Source organism: Taurulus bubalis (assembly GCF_910589615.1).
Source record: "Taurulus bubalis genome assembly, chromosome: 9".
NCBI classification, from domain to species: Eukaryota; Metazoa; Chordata; class Actinopteri; order Perciformes; family Cottidae; genus Taurulus; species Taurulus bubalis.
The window spans coordinates 12,360,737-12,375,707 of record NC_136597.1 but is presented as its reverse complement, the minus strand read 5'-3'; the positions used below and the strand labels follow the sequence as shown (position 1 = coordinate 12,375,707).

General features: G+C 41.3%; 1 protein-coding gene across 1 annotated transcript; it reads right to left on the bottom strand.

Annotated features, from left to right (window-relative positions):
- Positions 1 to 2,545: 2,545 nt before the first annotated feature.
- On the bottom strand, positions 2,546 to 14,017 carry rassf8a (Ras association domain family member 8a; the record flags this gene model as incomplete). Its single annotated transcript, XM_079224045.1, has 6 exons — positions 13,895 to 14,017; positions 8,486 to 8,687; positions 5,775 to 6,574; positions 5,360 to 5,557; positions 4,585 to 4,729; positions 2,546 to 2,667 (listed from the first exon to the last, which is right to left on the bottom strand). Exons 2-6 carry the CDS (start codon positions 8,586 to 8,588, stop codon positions 2,546 to 2,548), a joined length of 1,368 nt encoding a protein of 455 aa, XP_079080171.1. The 5' UTR covers positions 8,589 to 8,687; positions 13,895 to 14,017.
- Between the last annotated feature and the right edge of the window lie 954 nt (positions 14,018 to 14,971).

Genomic DNA, 14,971 nt, shown 5'->3' with positions numbered 1-14,971 from the left:
ATTGTTACTAAGACTCTAATCAGCTGACAGGTCACAGCAGAGGAATGTACAGTGTACAGTAAGCTACGGCTTTAAACACATGTCATGTGATGATGAAGTGAGATTACACTCAGTCTGTACAGGCTGATGAAAAACAAGGGGCCTCCTCCCAACTTGTCAGAGGCTTTAAGACGGATCAGATCCAGACTTTGTTGTTCCCATTAACCAATTTAGAGCAATATAATTTAATCCTTATGCATAATTTCAACAGCCTTACAATGTAAGTGTCTGACTTTATGCCTTCTAGTGATCTTGGCAACAATGAAGTCCAATTACTGCCAACTAATGCATTTCAAGGGTTAGAAAGAACATGCATGTTGCCTTAGGTTGTTGATCCTTTTTCAATAAGTTACATGTTGTGATGCCACAACTCTCCTCATTTTATTTAGTATTCCTTTTTCTTCTGTTTACAAACTTCATTATGTCTGTCAGTATATTCGCTAATCTTTGAAAGTTGAAGCAAATGCATTCATGCCTTTTTTTTACCAGACACCCTTCATTAATAAACCACCTATCAATCAAAGTAGCATTGTTTAATTGTATTAATATACATTTTATACACTGACAACATTTCCTATCATTTCAGGCTTCTCTCATAATTCTCTCCCAGCCATGTTGTGCCAATGTCTCCAACAATACTGAGTAAATGTCTCCATCTACTGGCAGAAAGTTTGAAAAACATGTGGAGCATCTACTGTAGGATACAGTGCAAGTTCCTCATTTGCATCCACTGGCAAAGAGTTATTTGTGACACATTTCATTTTTTCAGATGGTTTATTGAATCATGCAATTCATGTTATATCAGCAGCCAGTTACATCCAGACATGTGTCAACGCTTTGCAGTATATTAAGGCAGGGAAAAATAAAAACAGGTTATGTACAGTCGACATCTTAAGAGTTTTCAACAGACATGGTTGTAAACAGTGACTACAGATACGTCTCATCCCCGGGTGTAAAAAGCACACAAGTGGTTTCTTAAAGGGAAAATCCGCTCCAATATATAGACTACCATAGACTAATAATTTGACCTCCTTTAACTAAAAAGCAGAGAGACACACTGGTGTGATGATGTACTTTGTTGTGTTTTTTGTGGGTGGACTTCTCTTCTGTATCACACTTGTTTATTCCTGTGTGACAGTGCTAATATAAACTGGTGAATAAAGTATAGAGTATGTGTTGCATGATGAAATAAATCAGAATAAATGTGAATGCATTTTACAGCATATAGTATTATGGTGGACAATAATACAGTAGCAGAGTGGAACGCCCTATAGATATTGTTCTTTCCATTGCCATTTCTACAAAATACTGACAGATAAAACATAGTTTCCTCTTTGAAGCTGTGGCATTGCCATTTATCTCTGTGCAGCAATGTGGCACTAATACATCTAGTAACAGCTGATCTAAACTGACTACGATCGTTGCTTCAATGGGTCTACTAAAGCTTTACTGTACATTATTTGAATACACCCAACTGTGGAATGAATATAAGGCACTTTGATGTGATTAGCAGCTGAACATCGGCCTAAGAGGGGCTTTATACCTTGGCTATTCTGACACACACACACACACACACACACACACACACACACACAGAAAGAAACAAGCATAATAGATTTGGCAAAAATATACTTTGTCGTCATCTCAACAACAAAAATCAGTTTAAGAGGGTAATTTACACTGTCTCAGTATGCAGGTATTACTGCAGGAAGGAGGGCACTGCATTTTTATAACTTTGTAATAAAATATAATAATTCACTAAATAAAGCTGTAAAGTAAGAAAACATTTACAGTAAGCAATCATTTTGGTACATACACACAGGAACATTCTTCAGTAACAAAACTATTACCATTTGTGCATAGTTGTAACATGAACAGAGAGTCAGAGCAACAGAAATACATTTGGATATGCAAAACAATAGATTCTAGACAGGTTTACTATAGTAGACACACGTGGATCCTTCATTACTTATACAAGAACCAGGCGTCATGCCAGCTAAAACATATTCACTACAGAAATTACATATGATTTTAGAGATATATTTAATGAATTCACATCCCAAGATTCTCAGGATTATTATTTAAAAGGCAATAGTTTTGAATCATGATGCTAGTGAGAAAACAATACAAATCATTCAGCAGTTACTAAAGTACATTAAGTGGATATGTTTATAAAGGAAGTCCACAACAGCCTGATGTTGAGAAAGTCCTAATATCTCCAGAGACTGTGCACCATGGACTTGTTGCTGCTGCTGCTGTGTTTTTCTGTGTCCTTCCTTCCAACCATCTTTCATTCCCACCAAGTGCCCACGGCTTGCATTTCAAGATCAACATTGTTCCTTCACTTTTTGAGTCTTCACACTCGAGGTTGCCTTCAGGTGATTGAGACAACAGTGCATAGTAGTGTGCTACTGAGGTATCCTGTACAAAGATATCCACTTACAAATGTGTTCTGAGGTGAAATGGCCTCTGGAAAGGAGACAGCTCACTCTACGTGTGAGCTGTCTCACACGTAGATCCCTTCTGGATTCAGGCCGGAAGTGAGAGGGTTGTGGAGGATCCGGAGGTGACTGGACATAGGGTGTGACGACACCGGACGCTTCAGGGAGCCAGAAAGGGGAACTAAATCTTAGAAATAATAAATCATATGAAGAGAAAATTAAAACACACAACCTATTTAAAAGATTATTTCAAAAGGTTTGTTGCTAAAGATATATAGTCGCATTTTCAAAAGAAACAACAACAAAGTCCTGTGGACGCTACATGATAGCTCTGCTGTGGTGCCACCAGGGGGCAGTACCGAGCCATGCAGAGAATCAGCAGATGCAGTGAATTTTATGGCCAGCCACAAAAGCCCTTGCTGATTTTACACACATGAATCGGAAGGTTACTGCAAGGACACGATCACTCAATTCATTGCGTTTCATAATTGAAATCCATCACTGTTAAGTTTAATAACGAGACCCACTGCGATAAATTATGCAATCACAAAGTATATGTCATGCAATCACAAAAATAAAATAAAAATGGTCTCTTTGGTGAGGTGACACATTCCAGTTAAGATTGTGTTAGCTGTGTAACAGATTTGAACCAAAATCAAATCAAGTGTGTGTAAACTTTTAACCATCACTGGCACTACTACCACTTCTCCATGTTTCACACAACCATGCAATCCATTTAAGAGGAGACTGGATGGATTTGTTTTTTCCTCACAGATTTAAGTTCAGCATGAAATCCCATATGCAGCATTTACAGACACAATTATGACTTTTTATTCCTTAACATGCGATTTTAAGATATTGGGCATGTGGAATACAACATAATTCATAGGTATTGTGGGAGGTTTAACTTAATATTTATGGGTGTACATTTTCATGTATACATTAATTTATGCGCTTGTAGGCTTGTTTTTTTAAAGTTTGTACATGTTGTACAAAAGTGTCCCTTGATAAACTTTGTTTTGCAAGTTGGATATGCAGCTCTTAATGGTTGTGTACATAGTAGCAACACATAATGCACCGCTCAAGTCTGACCTCAAACTTTCTCCTGAAAGTCAGTCTTAATTACTATTACTCACTAATTATGTTATTGCTACTATATAATTGTGAAGTTTGAAATAACCAGCTGGTGACAGTTATCCCATGATTCAGTGTTTCTTAGTTTCTGTGTGCGATCTCTGCTCGTCTGCTGTAGACAGCGCTTTGGTCCAAAGAGCCCATCACAGAAACTGCTGCGCATGTGATAGAGTGACAGCGTGATTGAAGAATTGAGGGTTAGACGGAGAACGTAGGTGAATGAATGACGGCAGGTCTGCCTGTATCCAGGCAGCTGTTGGCATGGAGACTATAATTGCCACTGGAGTAGGTAAAAACTAAAACTGTTCTCTCCACTACCCACTCCCCATTTACTCTATCACAATCTCTCACACATTCTCACACCTGAACACTAAGCTGAGTCATTTTCTCTCAGCAGGCTGTAGAAAAACAAGAATGCATAGACGGCAGAGAATGACTTTACTAACTCACTTCATAAAACTTTAATAAAAAATAAGTTTCATCAATCTGAAAAGGTAACCAGAATGCAGAATTAGACAGCACGCACTTTACCATACAATTAAGTTGCCATGCTTATCTCGGGTCAGACTAGTTTAGATCAGTTCAGCCTCGATTGTACACCCTAACAGACGCGTACACGGACTACTGCGGACATCGCGGTCTGGACAGTACGTCCGCACAGAGCCTACGCTACGCAGCCCTGACTGGACCCTTGTATAAACATGGACGAACAAGTATAACTTTGGTGAAGCTTATCTGGCCCCAATGCCACAGACTACACACTGTATCTACAAGGTCAGTTTCCTACTTTCTCACTCAGTCATTTAAAATCAAGAGCAAGTTATGCTGAGGCATACAGTACATTACACTATGTGTGACTGTACTCCTGTACTTTAAACATGTCCTGTGGCACGAGTTAAATTTTTAACTCCAATATTCCTCAAGAGAACAAAAGTCCACCCATTGAATGTTTATAAGAAAACGATATTACCTATGCCATGACTGCTGTGAGTACTTTCATCCTCACTGGGTTCAGCAGGCAGCACCGTGACCTTGGTGCCGGTCTGCTTAATGAACTGCTGCAGGTTAACCTGCCTCAGCTCCTTAGTCAGCTGTTCCAGCTCGTGCTGCATATCCTTCAAAGAAACAGCAGGAGAAGAGTCAAACATGAGCGTTACCAACTATACAGATTATACGTATGAGCGCGCGTTACAGTATTATGATGTTCAGACACTGGGTGGCAATGTTCATTTAAATCTCCAAGTCCTTTATAATAATATGAATAACTTGATTTATATAACACAAACAGAGTTCAAAGTGCTTTGCAAGACAAAGCCAGGCAATAAAACAAAAAGCTTCACAGTGAGGCCCAACAAAGCAAGACAAACTAAGGTCCCATTTAAACCCTGATAAAACAGTACATTAGATGAAACAATAAAACGATACGATGAGAACAAACTTTGTCAATCTCAGTTAAATTTACATTAAAGTGACATTGCTTAGGACAATTTATACAATTTCAGACAGCTCCCTCTGTAGTCACAGATGGCTTCATATAACTATTTTTACATATGCAGTAGTACTCCCAAAGACCTGTAAACTTTGAAGTGTAAAAAAAACCTGGCATGGATTCAGCATCACTGTGAGGGACGATTCAGGTGGACAGATGCTGAAATGCATTCTTACTGATGGATGGTCTTTATCAACCTGCAGCACTATTTTGTTTATGTGAAAAATAAGTACTTGAATGAGTGCATACGTCTTACCTGCAGTTTCTTGGTGCTTTGTCCAAGAGACCTGTCCACTGCTCTGCAGCTGCTCTCCAGCTGGACAGCCTGTCTCTCCTGGACTTTCAGCTCTGCTTTGGCTCTGAGCGCCTGAGACCGAGCCTCTGCCTCACTGACCCACTGGGTCTCCTGCCGCTGCCTCTGCAGCCGCTCCTCTTCCAGGCCGGCCTCAACACTCTGGTGGGGCAGGGTTAAACAGATAAGGAAAAAAGAGGCAAGGCACTGACTATAATATATAAACATCCCTAGAACGACTGGTTGAAGATAAACAACTATGTTGAAATTTAACCAAATTCTTATTCTTGATTTGTAGCTGGTTAATTTAATATTTCCCCACAAGTTGCTACTAAAATACAGGATTTATATATTCAATATCTCCCCACACATAGCACACCTGTACCATTGACATCTTTTCTTCAATCTCCACTTCACAGCCCTGCAGGCGTCCACTTAGTTCCTGCAGTCTTTCCTCCAGCTGTCTCTCACTCTCGAGCTCAATCTGCAGCTCAGTGGCCCAAAACTCTTCCTCTTCCATCTCCACGTCATTCTTCCTCAGATGCTTCTCCAACCTCAGGATCTCCTCTATCAGCCCTCCTCCACCACCTGGCTCCCCAATGCACCCTCCACCTCGCTCCCCTCGGCCTTCAGCCCATGCCTGGAGCTCAGCCTCATAGGCCTCCAGCTTTTTCTCCAGCACGTTGAGAGTCTCTCTCTGTAGACCGACCAGTCGGACCAGATCTTCCATGCGACAGGCCCACAGGCCAGGCGATGCAGTCCCGATGGTTGGTCTTACATGGTGGTGATTCCCACCATTTCCCAGGAGGAGTCTTCGTTTTGCCTCGGCCTCGCCGATTCGGCCTCCGCTCAATATCTCCCTGAGGCCTCTGGGTGCACCGGTGAAGGTCAGAGACTTACGCCGCGGTTCACGGCGGCGGAGGGAGCGATCATTGGGATATCGAAGCTTTGCGAGGGGAGGTAGGCTCTGCCGGTGCAGCCCACGTTCAGGCCCCCTGAGAGGGGGTCCTTCTGAGGGAGGTCGTTCAGTCAAGGAGGGGCCCGTTCGATGCAGGATCAGCTGGACATCCCCAGCATACTGGCCCCAGGTGTTCAGAGAAGCCACAGGGCTCTCGTGAGGGGCTAGGTGGCGCTCTGTGTCACGCCATTTTTCTACCAGAGTGTATCTCCCAGTGCGACCTGTAAAAAACATAAATTGTAACAAATTCTTATGTTGGTAGATGGTTATGCCAAGTTGCAAGGATTATTACTTTCATCTGAAGCTGCTAAACGCTAATTTGACCTCTAAAGTGGTAACAGATTGCAAAACAAACTTACTGAAATGCAACCATGATATACTGGAATCTTATCTAGCTGTAAAGATAACATTTTAGCAAAAATGTCTTACACATTGAACAGACACAGAGCAACATTGTAATCCTGACGGAGTCATGTTTCTGGTCACCTAACATTTGAAACACTCAACATTTCAACCAGTTTGTCCGAGTGTGGCTTCTGACAACAGCTCAGTGTCTTTATAAAAGGGAGATAAGAGCCTTAAGTCTCAACCATGCCATAAAAATGCAAGCTGGAAAACAGTGGCTTCAGCACCACAAGCAACCTTTTCACATTACATAAGATGTCATGTTTATAAGGAATAAACTGCTTAGAGCAGTTTAGAGGAAACCTAAACACAACACGTAGCGTGTATACAGAAACACTTGTAAAATGGCAAAGTTCTAAATCAATATTGATGTCTGATCACTTAAAATGGTTTATACATTTCTAATGTAAAAAAATGATGCAGTGGAGGGGGCTCAGAAGTGCTGCTTTCTCAGTTTGGCAGGAGACTGAGAGATGAGTCAGACTTTCCCTCCTCCTCCCCTGCTCTTTGTGAGCAGTGATGTCAATACAGCCTGCTGAAGTGCCCCCGTTCCTGGAGGAGCCATATGGGAAAGGGGGTGCTGAGATCCAAGAAAGTTTACCAATAAAGCCTCTAACTATGACCAACTGTATCGTAGCGTGTGTGTAGGCAAAGAGACTCAAATACTACAAAAATTTAACAAATGGCAATTTTACATTTTTGGTGAGCTTTACACTCAGATTACAGTTGTGGGTTATAAACAGACTACTTTTTAGTTCTGCACCTTCAAAGTGTAAAGAAAACTGTAAAGGTTTACCAGAATACCATGAAAGTGAATTCCATGTTAACTAACAAAGAAAATTAAAATGTTTGGATTAGCACTTAGTGATCTATCTTGTAAGACCATAGCTTAGGTACACAGTCAGATCAACCTGTAACCAACGGGAAGCAGATTGTGTCCATGCTGGAAAGGCAGCACACAGAAGCTAGGGTTAGCAACAGGAGCTATGCTCTGGTTAGAGTATGCCAACAGCCTATATTGTCTTTTCTAACAAAATACATTGCCGGATTTCACCAGCACCTCATGAGTGTGATGTGGAGAAGCAGCTCAACAGAACTATACATCACTATGTGACAAAAGTGGCTTTGTATCAGGAATTCAGCAATGCAGATGCGGAAGTTGTCATGTAATGTTCCTGGCAAAACCACCACCCCATTGTCATCTAATACAATGGTTATCAACTAGTCTGGCTCTGGGACCCACCATCACCCCTGGATGACAAGCTGCGACCCAAATCGAGGAACATTCTCAACTTCTCAAATGTATTTAATGAAAAGATGGTGCAGTTTGAACCTGAGATAGTAGAGAATATGTATGCCAACACAAAAACAAGTTTAATGATAAACCCAAACGACCAGCTGGTGGCGATGCTAGAGAGGGAACTCTTCCCTTTTACACTCAATTAGCTACATTTGAATTAAAAACCCAAAAGTGCATCTTCAGGACACAAGGTTTTACAACATACATAAATATTCTGAATCTTTTAAATCAAAAAAGACTCAAGAGCTTTCATGTACAAACAAAAAAGTCCAACAACTAAGAAGTAGTTTGTGAATGTAATATTCAGTAGGCTGTTTAATTTAATTATCCTAAAAACCCAGTCAACCCAAATATGCAACTCAGTAGAGATAACAGGTCTGTTTGTGTTTGTATCTCAGGTGTGGTTTTATAGTAGAAAAGTATCTACCTATGGCCTGTGCCAGAGCAATCACCACTTCTTGGCAGGTGGTTGCCTCAGTGACCCCGCAGACGACCCTCTGGACTCCATCCACCCAGACCTTGAGCTCCATGTTGGGTCAGAAGCGATGGGGCCGGTTGTGGTGTGTTTGCCCCGACATTATTGAAGGCTCCAGTGGTGCAGGGCAGCTGAAGCCCCTCTGGCTACTTCACTGGGGAGGAAACACAGGAAAACAGGAAGCGGTTAGTCAGGATGTGCTCAAGGCCACAGTTATAATCTTCAGTTGCCTTAAAGGATAAAGTCTTAACAGACACACAGAAATGCAGACAGTTCCACTTGTGGTATTGCTTCTACACACGCAGTCAAATAAGCAGAAAATACAAGGGAGAGACCAACTATTTTAGCAGTGGCTTATGGTAAAAGGATAGTCTAGTTCAGAATGGACCTGTACAGCCAGGCATGCCAGGACCAGCTGGCCATAACGCGCCTGTTTTGTTCTTCTCTATGAATAGGTACATGTCTGTTAGGGGTGCAGGAAGAGGCTGCCAGCACATTCCCAAGCCCAGTTCCTGCTTTTGTACAATGAATTACATAAAACAGCAAAGACAGAGCAGGAAGATTGACTCAGTGACACAAAGAGGACAGGAACAGAGAGTGAAACAGAGAAGGGATTAAAATATAATTAAAAAGGAAAAAGGGAGAGCCAGATTAATCATAACTTCCCAAGAGGGAGTAGAGTAGGGTTTTATATTTGATGTCACAGGTGTGTTCAGTGCTCTGTAACATATGTAATATAGTTATGTCCTTTATTCCTTACTGAGTTATTAGAAGAGCAGTTAATACTATGCTACAAGTACAACATTAACAACATATTAGAGATGCACTTTCTTCATAAAGCTTGTGTGATGTGATAAGCTACTGACTGATTGACTGCATTATAAAGATTCACAGAATCAGCTGGTAGATAGATAGATAGATAGATAGAAAATTGTTTCATTATCAGATTCACAAAGAATATATTAAAAAGGTGTTGAACAACTACTGACATAACACAGTATATGAAATACCCATTAAGGGTGAGAGATCCTTCAAGATGTTCTTTAAGGGTAACTGAGAAAGAATGAATGGCATTTCCCCAGATCTGTATCACTCTCCATGGATCTAACCTTCACTGCACCTACACTAGTGTGTCAAAAGGTCCTTTTGTTCACCAACCCCCCACCAATTACTCCTCCCCCAGCCCACGTAGTCCTTATCCACATCCACAAAGTCATCCACACCAGCCTGTCCTATGCACCACAAATTGCTTTTCTGACTATAGTAAAGACATAGGAAGTGCTGCAAGGTAACATTTGTAGAGTTAGAAGAAGAGATGAAGCTGCAACTAATGATTCTTTTTACTATTGATTATTATATCTTTATTTTCAGTTGATTGATGAATTGTTTACTTTTTTCTTTTCTTATTTCAAAAATTCCCATTCAGGGTGACATCGCCAAATTGCTTGTTTGGCCGGACAAACAACAGTCCAAAATCCCAAAGTGTTACATAAAGCAGCAACTCCTCACATTTGAGAAAGTTAAAACAGCATGTTTGCTTGTAAAATGACCAGGATCATTATCAAATTAATAAAGTTTATAAACTAACAAACAAAATAAAACCTCAGGTAGGTATAAAAAAAATGTATAGTTGTAGATGCAAGTGTGTGTTAAATGTAAATGTACTGTATGGGTCTCAACTAGTTTGAATCCAATACATTCAATATCTGTGTGTTTGTATGCATGTCACCTTTGTCTGCGGCCTGGACTCTTGATCACTCTTTTCTTGGCGTATTCACACTAGTTGGAAAGCGCTTTTGTCTTCATCCTTCTGCCCTTAAATGGCATTAGGGGCAGAAGGATGGAGAGGAACAGGAAAATAGTCACACACACACATGCTGCAACAAAAAAATCAAAAAAAAAAATCGGCAGGGACCCAAAACACTGTCACCATTTTCTTTAACCCTTTTTACAGCGGGATGTGGAAACAGTAATAGAGACTTGAGTGGGTCTTGATGAAAAGCAGGCATAGTGGATCAGCCAGGGAGGCGATTTGGATATACTGGAGGGGGAAGGGGAAGGTGCTTAAGAATCCTACAGTATAAAAAACACTGAGTCAGATGGATTTACAAGGACCACAGCATAAATGGTTTTCCTCTCCCCCCTCCCTCCACACAGAAGAGACAACTATTCAAACAAAACACTGCATTTCATGTGCAGTAAAGACAAATAAACTGGCTGATTCGATACCTCTTTTTTGCGCAAGCTCAACAAGACTCAGCGGGGCATTTATAAATGTCACTTGCTCTGGTCCAGATTCGTGGCATTTCTATTCGTTAACATTAACACAGAAAACCCAACTGACGATGCAGGCACAGCGGTGTGGGGCAGAGTGCCATCCTGAGCTCTGCAAGCTCCACTCCTCTGGCCCGTCAAAGCCACAGCCTGGGGAGATGCCCGCTCCCTGATCTGTGCAGCTCATCTTATGCCAGAGAGGCATTTCATGAGACAGAGGAGGGCTTACATTCCTGTGAATTCTATTAAAGCTCAGTTGAGAGTCGATCAAATGCAGCAAAAACATCAAACTCCTCATGACTCCAGAGCATGTTTGTTTCAGTCTTGTAATGGTTCAGTAGTGTTGACTCAGATCAGTGAGGTGTGTGAGCAGCATTGAGCAGCCTGCCCGCTCGGCTGCTGATGACAATTCTCCAGGCCTACAGGAGCCCACTGAGCTGGCAGGAAAAGGCCTCCAACTGGCTGCTGGTGTAAACAACCTACCATATGCTAATGTGGGTGTTCCATCACGACCACTACACTGCTGCAACAGGCACAATGAAGCAATACTGTAGGAGTTGTAGGAGCTTCTTTTGGGGATTTACAGTATGTCTGGCATCACAAAGTGCCTCGTGCAGTTTAGCAAATTGCTGAACAAGGGGGTATTTGAGGAAAACAAAATGGGCATTCAACACAAAGGCTGAGCTCAACTCAGGAGAAAGCCTGCAGGGCAGCAATGGAACCTCGTTGAGCAAAATCCCGGGAAAACACCAACGTTCCAAGTATTACCTTTTGCAAACTTGTTCCTATTCTATTGTTGCTGGCCATTGTTCACTCATGAATTGCAATTGAAAGAATATATATATATATATATATATATATATATATATATATATATATATATATATATATATATATATATATATATATATATATATATATTTAATTGGCTAATTAAAACAAGTAACTAATTCATTTGAGAAGGTTTCTGACATGCAACCCTCCCCCCACACTGACGTTAATTAAAGACAATGGGATACTTCTTGCAGACCGAAGAGACAGCAGTCTGTTTTAGTACTTAAACCTCCTTGCTTATTGCCAACCAAACTTTAATTCAAATTGCACTCCCTGTAGAGCAACATGCAATTAATAGAAATTTATACTTTGCTGTAATTGGTAACAGATCAGTTGTGGAATACATCTCTGTGAGCCACCAAAGACAGATGCTGGTTTATTGCGGAGGCACTGGTGGTAAATCGGTTGGAACCAACAGGATAAATGTATTTCCTGGCTTTCAATTCCTCTAGATTGTCATCAAGTGCTAAATCCCGGTATAATCACGATACCTAAGACAAATTGGGGAGGCAACAGTATAACATAAATGTAAGACACTGTGGCAAGATGGGACCTCTGTGGTTAAAGGCTAGGGTCTCGCAGTGTGATCCAGAGAAAGAAGCTCTTTGTCATTATCCGTTTGCCAGTGTGGAGTGTGTACTATAAGACATTATAGAGTAGGGCCAAGACTGTTGCAGGAGACAGGCCTTGATCCTGGAGAGTGGAAACTGATAACATCCAGGGTATGCATTCCTGGGCTATGAGAATGCAACGGGCCATGACTAAGAGACAAGAAAGCTATGCGTCTGTCCGCTCTGCGATCTTGATGGCGATGCAACCGGCCGCAGCTATGCAATGACACTTCAACACACTGCATTCAAACTAAAGTGAGTTTAACCTGGATGAATATTAAAAGCTTGAGTTTGTAACATTCTGAACAATTGAAAACCTTAAGTGGACATATCTGAAAAACAAAAATAGACATAGATCGGTTTATAGAGGTTCTTCATTCTTGTCTGAAATTTTCTAAAAGGACGTGTTGTGGCCCCACTACCTAAAGCACCAAAACCCCACGATATACACAAAGACGGAGACATTGCTCAGCACTTCCTCATAATCTTTAGCTCCAACTCAAAATGTTTCCTCAAGCTCCAATCTGAAAGCCCGGGTGTTTGGGATTAAACCCATATCCAGTCGCTTTGCAAGCAACACCCACAGCTCCTGAGAGGTCTCCAGTGGCCCCTGCCCTGGAGCAAGCCTGCTTCTTTCTCCCTGTGCCTGGCTGATATTAAACTATTAGGCGCTGGAGCAGCCTCCCCCATTTGGGAGGTCAGTGCTGGCAGAATCATGAACATCTGGAAGGCACGTTCGGCCAGCAATAATGCTGCCTTTGTTCCCTTGCCATATTCACTGCTCACTAGCCAGCTTTGAAGAGCCAGCCGGGCAGGCAGCAGGCTCCTTCATGGGGCAACAGGGGGCCTCGAGCCAAGGTTTACATGTTCCAGTGGTTTGCAAAACATCATCTGGTGCTAAATCACACTCTTGCATACACACATTTATAGAACTGAAATGGTTTTACAGCAGCAGCTGAAACTTTTTTGTCCAGTCTCTAGGTACGTCTTTGCAGCCTGGTCTAAAGCTATCCTCTTAGATCAGAAGTGTAAGATATAAAACCTTGACTGAGTGCCACAACTCCACAGGTTGGCTCTGCTACACCCGTTAAGCACTGGAACTTCACGTAGAATAAGTGATTTTAAACTACATTATGTTATGATTACTGATGTGTGGACATTTTTTGAAACCAGGAGAGCTCGTAATATTTACAGAAGATGTTGAACCTTATGAGAGACAGCAATGTGTGAAGGTCAAGGCAACATTAAGCAACATTGTTAAGTGAAGGTTTCACATCTAAGCATGCTCATAACTACAACAGGCCTACTACAAGATGATAAAGTCCGAATCATCCTTGAACTAATCTTAAACTTCTCCCCATCAGATACAGACAACATTCACAGCAGTATTCGCTTGATATCTCGGCATCTAACATCCTGGAAGACATCACGCATTAGCATCTTTGAGCATTAAGTGCCAACGCACCTCTGGCTCATATTGTTGGTGTTGAGGCTGGAGAAATGGCGATAATGGGCTGTTGTGGGCTCAGAGAGTAGCCTAACTATTCTACTACATAAATGTTTCCGTTATCTCAGCCTCACAAGTACAGCAGGACCCGCTGCAGCACATTTAGCTATTATTAGGTCTGTGTAATGGTCTTACCTTTAAAGCGCAAATAGGATTCACCTCAGTGTTCCCGAGCCGAAATTGAAGTTTAGGCGGAAAACACAGGTAAAGGCTTCAATTCCGCTAAATGTGTCCTTCTTCACCATTGCCCAGTAAATCACTTCCAGAGAACTGCGACAAAGTACCGTTTGGCTGCCAGACAAAATAACTCAACATAAAGCTGCGGACGCTTCGAAAAATAGATAATTGACGCTATACGGTCCTACATCCGAAAGTTTGTGTCTGTCCCCTCTGTGCGTCAGTCTTTTGCGGTCTCGCCAATAAGCTGCGGAAAATAACCCTCTACTCGTTTCATTACTCCTGCTGGTAAATACATCGCATTGGAACTGGGACACCGCAAGGCATTGTGGACTGTTTAAAGCTGCAATACACTCTGAAGGGGAGAGGGATTGTGGGGTGAGGGGGATCCCATGATCAGAAGGTCTCATATAGGATGAAACTTAGATTTGAATAGAAGATTCAAGGATTTAAGATATTTTATTGTCATATGCACAGATAACAGACAATTACTCCGTACAATGAAAAACTTATTTTGCTACGTCCTCCATACCCACAGAATTACAATAAACTTAAGGTTAAAAAAATATAATTAGAAATAAGAGTAGAACAAAACATTGCTGTAAATGCTAATAGCATAAGAAATGTATAAAATAAGGCACACACATATGACAACAGTATTGCACAATCAGTTTCACTGTATAAGGTGCACTATGCGTTGTTACAAATATATCAAGTATAGAAATATGTATATACAACATGTATCGAGTGCTTGAGTGCTTTCTGGATGTTCTCTGGCCATCTGTTAATGAACAAGAGGTGTTGAGAGTCCTGGAGGATATAACTAAGAGTGTATACAGATTGAGTAGAAGTGGTTCATAATCTGTTTTCAGCTTAAATAAAGTTGTGCATTGCATTCTTTTAAAGGCACTGCAGAATTACAGGCTCTACAACTATACTAATGTCATATCATACAATTGCAACACATGAATTTAAAATTCAAATGACGAAAAATACTATGCAGTTGAAAAGGCAGGAGCATGTTTTAAATAATAT